General features: G+C 50.1%; 1 protein-coding gene across 1 annotated transcript; it reads right to left on the minus strand.

Moving 5' to 3' along the window:
• Window positions 1-1,220: 1,220 nt before the first annotated feature.
• On the minus strand, window positions 1,221-8,980 carry LOC131721029 (dual specificity mitogen-activated protein kinase kinase 2). Its single transcript, XM_059013926.1, has 12 exons — window positions 8,659-8,980; window positions 7,870-7,986; window positions 7,296-7,506; window positions 7,014-7,160; window positions 6,720-6,797; window positions 6,257-6,308; window positions 5,028-5,152; window positions 4,315-4,528; window positions 3,728-3,792; window positions 3,569-3,630; window positions 3,125-3,170; window positions 1,221-2,973 (listed from the first exon to the last, which is right to left on the minus strand). Exons 2-12 carry the CDS (start codon window positions 7,965-7,967, stop codon window positions 2,863-2,865), a joined length of 1,209 nt encoding a protein of 402 aa, XP_058869909.1. The 5' UTR covers window positions 7,968-7,986; window positions 8,659-8,980; the 3' UTR covers window positions 1,221-2,862.
• Between the last annotated feature and the right edge of the window lie 846 nt (window positions 8,981-9,826).

Here is a 9,826-nt window from a genome sequence, read left to right on the forward strand (position 1 = left end):
GCATAAGCTCTGTAATCCAGGATGGGCCCTCTCTCTCTCTCTCTCTCTCTCTCTCTCTCTCTCTTTTCTAGTTCCGTACCCACCCAACCAGCCTGAGGTCTTTCTGTTCCACCCCACACTGAGCAGGTCTTGGCCTGTGCCTGACTGGAGGGGATGCCAGCAACCCACCCCGCCCAAATCCACCGGGGTCCCGGGCCAGCAGCGCCTCGGACTTAACCCCCGATCTGCTGGATGCGTGTATAAAAGCAGGAATAAATGCTAGTGAAACAGACCCTCTCTCTCTCGAGCCCCTTTAACCATTCACCTCCGAGGTACTCATTAACCAATTAAACTGATCCTGTTCATGAAGTCTGAATCGATGTTGACATTTCAAGGAACCTGAAGTTCCAGTCTGTCACATTTTCAGAAACGAGGTAATGGTATAATGGTCTGGCGTTGAGTCAAGAATGAACCCTGTCCTCCTCTGGGGTGATTGTGACTCTGCAGAGCAGCCCTGAACCCCGCAGCGGGGCGGAGGAACGCACTCGGGTTCGGAGGTGCTGCAACTACTGACCAAAGAACTAGAGAACGGAAGAAATCTGGGAATCCCCAATGGCATGCAATGCGTGCGACTATTCAGAAACAATCACCGGGAAGCAGAAGGATCTCAGACAGAGACTGGGTCCCGTCCCGTCCCATTGTTCCTGGAGCAGTAGGACTTGTGGAAAACCACCGCGAGAGAGAGATTTCCACTGTCTTTCTGGTAGAAGTATTCAGCTGCCAGGGCAACACAGTGCTGCAATGTCGGCATGGTGACCTCACTGCAAACCATGAAGAGTGGTGGCGCCCCCCAGAGGCGACCTCCAGTATTTCTCCAGATTTATGTTACGCAAGAATACCCGATAATAGGAGATTCCGGGCTGTTTTTGGCGGGTGTGGTGTAGCGGCATTATGGCAATTGTATATCAGGAGAGATACAGCATTGGTATGGTGTTTAAGATGCAGCAGCTCTATGTTATTAATATTTACTGTACTTTCATTTAATACACATGCATTAAAGGGTTCGTTGAATTCATAACAGCCGCACTAAATTATTGATGGAATCATGGCAACAGCTGCATATTTTGACACAATTCTCAAGGGCATGTGGGGTAGAAACCAGGCTTTTGGTTTGTACCCCAGCAATGAGAAACTCTCGAATGGATTAGAACACTTAAAAAAAAAACAACACAGACACAGTATTTATTTATTTTTGCAATGTAAAGTGCCATTTATTACCAATATCGAAAAAAAAAGAAAAAAAAACAAGAACTTTTACAAACAATGTTTCGCTAACCCTTTTGAAATCTAAGCACAGCGGGGGGGGGGGGGGGGGGGGGGGGGGGGGAGAAAAACAACACAAAACAAAAAAAGAGGAGGAGAGGGGAAAGCCGTCCCCATGCGAGACTCACTAAAAGCACTTGATCCTGAAAAACAGAGGATTTGATCCAAAGAGAGAGTCATCGTCCAGGGCTGGGGGACAATTCCTGTTTTTCAATTCCGATTCCATTTCATTTTTAGAGTCGATTTCCAAATCCCCATTTGAAATCAATTCCAACACATCAGTGATCGAAACTGCAACGAGCTTCTCACAGTGGCAACCAAGGACACTGCAGCCCCCCCCCCCCCGTTAGTCAGCTAAACTGGCTTCAGGTGAAAGCAGCTCAACAACGTCTCTGATGAGGTCTCTAAAACATGGAACTAAAAATCAAGAATGAACCCGACCCTGTCCTCCTCATCACCTCCACCTCGAGAGTCCAGGAGAAAAAGCACAGAACATTCCTTCACACCACAGACAAGAACACACATCACCACGGTAACTATTATTATTATTATTATTATTATTATTATTTTAAACACTTTACTTAAATTATACATTCAATCTACATGGTTTACTTGTCAAAAAATTAAATAAAAAAAAAAAAAATGACTGATGCACGTTTTTGTTCAAAGTCGTGATTTTCGTTGAGGTTATTGTCTTTACAACAAACAAAAAACCAAATAAAACAAACAAACAAAAAGATAGATCTACACGGATCAAAAGAAAGAAATGGGGATGGGGGGGAAAAAAAAAAGAGATGTTTTTAAATACCAGCAAGATGATTAAACCCCCAAAAACATTCCATGAGTTAAATGCGTTTGTTTATGGTCAGATAAGCAGGCTGTCCCGCGCTGGGAGAGATTATCAGGCGTCTGCGCTGGAATCTCATTGTTTTGATAAACTTGTCTGAAGATGCGTGTCGCTGGGGGGGGGGGGGGGGGCGATCACAAGAGCTCAGGACCCCCCCCACCCCCAATCTTTACAGTATTACAATCCAGCTCACGCTGCGAGAGAGAGCAGAACACACCAGCAGCAGCAGCAGCACTGAAACGTGTGAGAGAGAGACAGAGAGAGAGGGAGAGAGAGAGACGCAGCAGAGACCCTTGCCTCAAGCCTGCTTGTTCTGGACTTTACGCACACAGAACAAGAGAAATGTTCCGAATGAAAAGAAAAGTCCCCTTCCTGGGGGGGTGGGGGTACGACGACACGGGGGGGGGTCGGACTGGCTTGAGAAAGTCAACTACAGCTGAATCACCTGTAACTATTACAAAAACACTGCTGAATTTAGAGCCGCTGAAAGAAACTTTATAAATTTAATGATTTTAATTTTTGATTTTTTTTCGACTGCCTGAAAAAAAGAATGAAAGAAAAAGAATGAGCCGCTTGCTGGGGTCAGGGAGGAGCAACGAGGAGGAGCGGTGGATCCTAGCGCTGTACAGACAGACAGACAGACAGACAGACACAGGGCAGCTCAGCGCCTCCCTCCCTCCCTCCCTCCCTCCCGTGCCCGGCTTGCTGTCCCTCTACACTGCAGTGCGGGTCGGGGTGCTGGGCTGGTTCAGTCCCATCGTTTTACACATCCAGCCGGCAAAGTCAACCTCCTCCACCTCGGAGCGCTTGATGAATGTGTGGTTCTGCAGGGACAGAGACAGAGAGAGAGAGAGAGAGAAAGAAAGAAAGGAGAGAATTTGTGTTATTTGTCTAGTCATAGAAGTTTAGAAGTGAAAACGCTGCCTGTATGTTGGCCTGTGACCGGCTGTAACGTGCGGTTCTTCACACACTCACCACCAGCATCTTCAGGTCAGCCCTCTCTGCAGGATTCTTGATGAGGCTGAAAAATGAAAGGAAAATATATTACTGTCCCTGTGTGTACAAATACAAACATTCAATTCCATTACTGGAGCACAATCCCCAGAGGAAACGCTGACAGTCCCTTCCGGACCTACATCACACAGCAGCATTTACTTCAGACCCTGCGACCGTCACTACTGTGCTGCTGCCTCTGTGGAAATCTGCACTGCATGGGAGACAATGCAGAGTCCTTCCACACAATGCAAACAGGCGTGTGTGTGTGTGTGTGTGTGTGTGTGTGTGTGTGTGTGTGTGTCCACAGATGAGCAAACCTAACTACAGAATGCTTTGGAATGCACAAACCCCCCCCCCCCCACTCCCAGCTGCTGCAGGTGTGACGGAAGCTCACCAGGGTAAACTGGCCGATTGCAGACTCACCATTTGGTGACGAACTCCTGGAATTCTGGGGTGAAGACTCCGTGTGGCAGTTTGGGAGGAGGCTGCGAGAAACGAGAGAACGAAGAAGGAACAGCGATATTATTAAAAGCTACGTGGAGTCGAGCAGCAACACTCAAAGCCTCGCTGAAAAGTACCGACCTCATTGACGATGTAATCCAGCAGCTCGAATATCGCCATGGCGGGGCGGCTGTCTATCCCGTGGCCTGAAGAATCAAACACAAGAGCTGGTCAGAGATTCTCAACACGTGGCAATCAGGCACTGCGCAGGTAGAGAGAGCAGACTGTAGCTCAACTAACTCACTGTCAGCCAGAACTGGACTCCCCTGCTGACCCAAGCCCTCCCTCCCCGGGCAGCGCTCGGCCAATTGTGCGCCGCCCCCTAGGAACCCCCGGTCGGCAAGGACATAGCCTGGATTCGAACCTGCGATCTCCAGGCTACAGGGCGCATCCTGCACTCGGAGCGCCTTTACTGGATGCGCCACTCGGGAGCCCCAGCCAGAATTTAAAAAAAAACAAGAAAATACTACCAGAAACGTACTGATTCTAACCACAGACGCCTGCAACTGAATGTATGAAGCTTCTTTAGGCATTTCTACAATAGGAGCTGTGGATGCATTCACAGGGCAGGCGCACTGTATTGAACTGGGCTTCAGACCAACTACCCCAAATCAGTGTGCGTGCAGCTGTGCGAGTTCCTAGCCCCTCGGTGTGTGTGCGTCACTCACCGCTCACAGGCCTGCCGGGGGGTCTGGGTCTGGGGGAGGTGCTGGGGGGAGCCCCATCGGCTCCGGCCCCCACCGACCTGCCGAACACGGCCTCCAGCTCGCGGGCGTCGGGCGGGGGGATGGGGTAGCGCCCGATCGACAGCTCCACCAGGGACAGGCCCATGCTCCACACGTCCGACTGCACGGAGTAGTGCGTCCCCTGCAGGCGCTCCGGCTGCACAGCGAGGCGATCAATCAATACACCAGTCCATACATCAATCTGTACACAACCCCTGAACCCTGCCTTCTACAGCACTCCGCCCCTCCGACACAGGGCAACGCAGGCTGCTGCTGGATCAGATATTATAATAGACTGCAATCCCAAATCCTGCTGCCCTTACAACTATATACACACACGTCACAGAGGGTCCCATTGACAGCGTCACACTCCCCCTCCTCTTCACAGAATACAATGGAAGTCTGATATTTTTTCCACCCTCGGCTCTCCAGCACGATCTCCAATATGGTTTTCAAGGCTGCTTCCAACCCCTCCCCTCAGTAAAGCAGACATGCACAGCTCTCTCCTCCAGCGCTGTCTCTGTTACAATGCAATGCCACCTCTCTCTACTCTGTGACAGTGCGAGCTCCCTCCTCCCCCTCTCTCCTCTGAATCCCCGGTGCAATACCCCTGCCTGTCTGGTTCTGCCCAGCCCGGCCCGGCCCCGTTTACTCACAGACATGTAGGACCTGGTCCCGACGAAGGAGTTGGCCATGGAGTCGATGAGCTGGCCGCTCACCCCGAAATCACACAGCTTGATCTCCCCGCGAGAGTTCACCAGGATATTGGAGGGCTTCACATCTAGAGAGAGAGAGAGAGGAAATCAGATGCTTCCAAGGGTTCGGTGGCTACCTCGAATCAAGTCATTTTTTTTTTCTTGCACAAAAGCAGAGTGTGCGCGAGAATGAAACGCACACGCTCTCCGCTCGTTTAGAGACAGCCTCTTACAGACATGCATTACACGGACGAAGGCCCCAGCTGAAATGTTCTAACAGTCCAGCGGCCGCTCATCCCAGCACGGCTCCAGCTCATCAGATCAACCCCTTCGCTTGGGACAGTCAGCTTTACCGTCCCAATTCAGGACGCAAGTGTCACTTCTGAACTTACAACAAAACAAAACAAAAAAGATGCAAGCTGCGGATCATGACTTTTATCATTATTATTATCATTATTATTATTATCATTATTATTATTATTATTATTGTTATTGTGCTTGCCAGTGAAGTGCAGGGGAAGACTGGGAGAGACGATTCCTTTCTCTGTGCAGAGAGAGAGCGAGAGAGAGGGGGGCAGGGAGGGGAACTGGCGCAGGGTGAGCCCTGGGCGCGGTCAGTGTGTAGTCACTTCTGTAATGAGCGCAGAGAGAGTCAGTCTGTAATTAAGAGCTCAGTCACTGCAACACTGCCCTGCCTCCGTCACACAGCACTGCAGGCAGGGGAGGGCGAGGCACAGCGAGCAGGCCTTAAAGCTGCAGGGACTCTGAGGATGCAGATGTAGCGCACGCACGCATGCACACGCACGCACAGTGAGAAACATCACACTAGTCCCGCCCCCAGTCCAGGGTTTCACAACTACCCCCAGTTTTACCAGGAGTTTGAGCAATCGGCTCCACAGTTAAATGCATGGTTCTCCTCCCGATAGCGAGCCCACAGACTCCGTGGGGAGTGCGATCAGTCAGTTCAGAGCAGATTCACTAAACACTGCCCTTGTTTAAAATCATCAACAGAAGGGTACTTTGTGAAAGGTGTATTTTGTAAAAATGACTCTTTCGGTCCTGACTGAGTATTTAAATGGGAGTGGCAGGCTTCAGTCTGGGAGCAGTTTAACTCATTTTGGATTCTGTCTGTATCTCTGTGATACAGTTTGGCGAGCGAGCGAGAGCGCACAGCAGTGGGGCTCGCTCACCTCTGTGCATGATCTGATGCTTCTCCCTGAGATAGGCCAGGCCTCGGAGAACCTGCAAGGAAAAAGGCGATGCTGTTTAAAAGCACAACAAAAATCAATAAGAAATTACACAATTTGTATTAATTCTTTTTCTGTTCAAATCCTCAGTTATTAGCACACACTGATGAAGACAGAGACAGACACACACACAGGCAGACACACCCCAGCCAGCACACACTGATGAAGACAGACAGACACACACACAGGTGCCAATTATAAACTGAGCCACCTGACCACTAATCACTGGACAGTTTCACAATGCAAATCTCTGCAACTGAAGTGCTGGCTGCACCCTACTATTGTACCTGCAATTAACTTAAAGCAAAACCGCTCTGCCGGCTTGTGTCTCCTCAAACCCGAGTCGCCCTGCTCTCTCCATGCTGCTGCTGAAACACTCTCTCTCTTCCCAACAGGGAATTCTTACCGCTATGCTGACTTTTCCAAGGATCTCCTCCGGGATTCTCCTGGCTTCCTTCAGTACCTGATCCAGAGAGCCGCCGTCCTACAGAGGAAGGAATCCAGCCGGGAACGTTAGAGAACGCGGGAATAGATATATATAAAGAAAAAAAATTAAAAAATGAAAAGAAAAAAGAAGTCAAACATGAGCTCCAATAGCCGCCTCCTTCGACGGAGGGTTGAAAAGCTTTCACAGCAGTGGTCAGCGTTTGGTAGAGTGAACAGGAAGGCTCTGTTTGACGTGCTGCGGCCCCTGGCTCACCATGTGCTCCATGCAGATGCTGATCTCCCCGTCGCTGTAGAAGGCCCCGTAGAAGCCCACGATGTAGGGGGAGTTGCACTCGTGCAGCACCTGCAGCTCCCGGATGATCTGGTTCCGGATCGCAGGCTTGATCTCCAGGTGGATCAGCTGAGGAGGAGAGGGACAGGGAATCAGCTTCCCAAACACACACACACACACCCACACCCACACCCACACCCACACACACACAGAGGCAGACACCCCCCCCGCCCCCCCCCCCCCGACTCAGCGGCCCCCTCTTACCTTCCTGGCCATGACGAGCCCCGAGGGCTTGTGCCGCACCTTGGTGACCACGCCCCCGTTGCCAGCTCCGAGCTCGCAGATCCGGTGGAAGTCGTCGTCCTTCAGCTCGCCCACCTTGGCCTTCTGCGTGAGGAACGCCTCGAGACGCTTCTTCTGCTGCTCGTCCAGGTCCAGCTCCTCCAGCTTCTTCTGCAGGGCCTCCAGGTTAGCCCTGCCAGGGAGGGGGGGGGGGTCAGTGCACACACCCCCAATACAGACCCAGACACACACTGTACACACCTCCAGGCTAGCCCTGCCAGGGAGGGGGGGGGTCAGTGCACACACCCCCAATACAGACCCAGACACACACTGTACACACCTCCAGGCTAGCCCTGCCAGGGAGGGGGGGGGGTCAGTGCACACCCCCCCAATACAGACCCAGACACACACTGTACACACCTCCAGGCTAGCCCTGCCAGGGAGGGGGGGGGGGGTCAGTGCACACCCCCCCAATACAGACCCAGACACACACTGTACACACCTCCAGGCTAGCCCTGCCAGGCTGAATAATATCAGTAAATGCAGACACACTCACTCCGAAGCGGCTTCGATCGAGGTTGTGGGAGGCATTCCCTCCCCCGCTGAAGGCGTGATGTTTAAGGCCGGGGGTACCGGCTTCCTCTTCGCAGGCATCTCGGCAACAAGTCCGGGGCTTCTCGTATTAGATAGATATATATATATTACTTTGTTATTAAATCGATGCTGCAGATTTTTTTGTAAATTCTCGTGGATCCGGAAAATGAACCAAATCGTCGACTCTGCTTCTCTCTTAAGCTCAGTCTGTATTTGGTGCAATATTAATAACACAGTGCTAGTCTTATTTATCACTTGTACTTGTTTTTTCTGCAGCTTGACCGGGGTCAGTCAACCCCCCCAACCCCCCCAAAAAAATAAATAAACACGCGCGCCCGACAGCGAGCTCCTGAATGCGCGACTCGAACACGCGCTGCTGAAAAAGAAGGCGTCCCGGCACGAGAAGGAATTTTAACTGTGATTATTATTATTTTTTTTTTTATCTTATTTCACAAAATGTACTTTGTAAATAAACAGACCTCTTCACCACACAATAGTATTTACTGTTTTTCACAGAAACGCCCTTTTAAAAAAAAAATATATATATATGATTTTTTTTTTTTTTTTAATTAAATCGTGTTTCGAAAAACAAAATGATGCTATCACGACTTGTAGTCTTTTTTTTGTTCGTTTTTTTCGTGTTGTTTTATGCTTAAACAAAAATACACTAAGCAGTTCTTACTTATTAAAAAAAAACAAAACGAAACAAAAACAAAAATTATTCTAAACAGAACGGTATCCGTGTTGTTACCCAGACAGAGGCCCTGGCCTGGCGGATCTGGCCCGGGGGGGAAGAGGTACTCGAGCCCGAGGCTAGGCGGCCTGTGTCAGGATCGAGCGGGGGTGCACGGCGGCGGGTCTCCCCCACAGCGTCGGGCTGGGTGTGGTGTCGTACTGGCTCGGCTCGGCTCGGCTCTCGGGGTTCGTTTCTGGTCCCGGTTCGTGCAGCGCTCCACTGTCTCTCTAGTTTCAGGAAGCGGCAGTGCAGAACTACAGGAGGGGTCCCTCGGAATATCGCGAGATCTCGCAACCACCCACACAAACAAACACACACTTTTCGTAACAGATCTCGCGAGAGTCGAGGGCCGGCTTTGCCTCAACAGCGACTCCTTGTGGCCGGGAGAGGAATGGACTGTTTGGGCCGAATGACCCCCCTGGTGTTTCTAAATGCTCTCGGGTCTCTCAGTGCAGCGCAATGTATTCAAAGGACATCACAGCCTGTCGCTCCTGTTCCAGATGACAGACGCTGTCAGGTTTGCAATAACATCTAAAACTCCTAAAAAAAGCAATGCTCTGTAATTGACCTTGTTCACCAGCCTCCAGGAGTGCATACAGTAAATATAGTTGTTATTCTCATGAGAGGTCTAATACCTCTGTTAATAAGTATCTTTAATAAACCGATTTTATTACTAAACCCTCCCGCCCGCCAGAGCCAGTTCTAGCCCATGATGCAACATTCACACAGAAGTTCGAAAGACAATCAATGGTGATTGTGTGGTGTTTGCTTACGAGTGTAAGACGCCCTGGATAAGGGTGTCTGCTAAGAAATAAATAATAATAAAATAATAATAATAATAATTCACCGAGACAGTGCAACTCCGGTCCGGAGGGCTAGAATCCAGTCCAGGTGTTTGTTACAACCAGGTCCTAAATCCACACAGTGAACCTGTGCTGCTTCCCTGAATTTGAAATATAGCACTCATGGACAACCCCACAAGGCTGCCGACAGGATGGGAACATTACTCTCCCAAACCTCAGACTGGGAAACGGGTTTTAAAAAAAAAATAATTATAATCTTTTTCTAGGGTCCGGTTGGAGTGAAAACCCGGACTGGATCAGGCCTGCACAGAAGGGAGCTGACCAGCCTCATGCTCACAGCAAGTGTTCACAAAAAAAAGTGTCTGTCAGTGACCAGCGGC

Source organism: Acipenser ruthenus, chromosome 47 (genome assembly GCF_902713425.1).
Source record: "Acipenser ruthenus chromosome 47, fAciRut3.2 maternal haplotype, whole genome shotgun sequence".
NCBI classification, from domain to species: domain Eukaryota; kingdom Metazoa; phylum Chordata; class Actinopteri; order Acipenseriformes; family Acipenseridae; genus Acipenser; species Acipenser ruthenus.

Excerpts from the sequence above, each read along its gene's own strand:
- LOC131721029 (XM_059013926.1), bottom strand. The coding sequence starts at position 7,967 with ATGCCTGCGAAGAGGAAGCCGGTACCCCCGGCCTTAAACATCACGCCT. Across the intron at positions 4,529-5,027 it reads GGACCAGGTCCTACATGTCT|CCGGAGCGCCTGCAGGGGAC; the intron begins GTGAGTAAACGG and ends CTCGCTGTGCAG. Across the intron at positions 3,631-3,727 it reads TGGATTACATCGTCAATGAG|CCTCCTCCCAAACTGCCACA; the intron begins GTCGGTACTTTT and ends CGTTTCTCGCAG.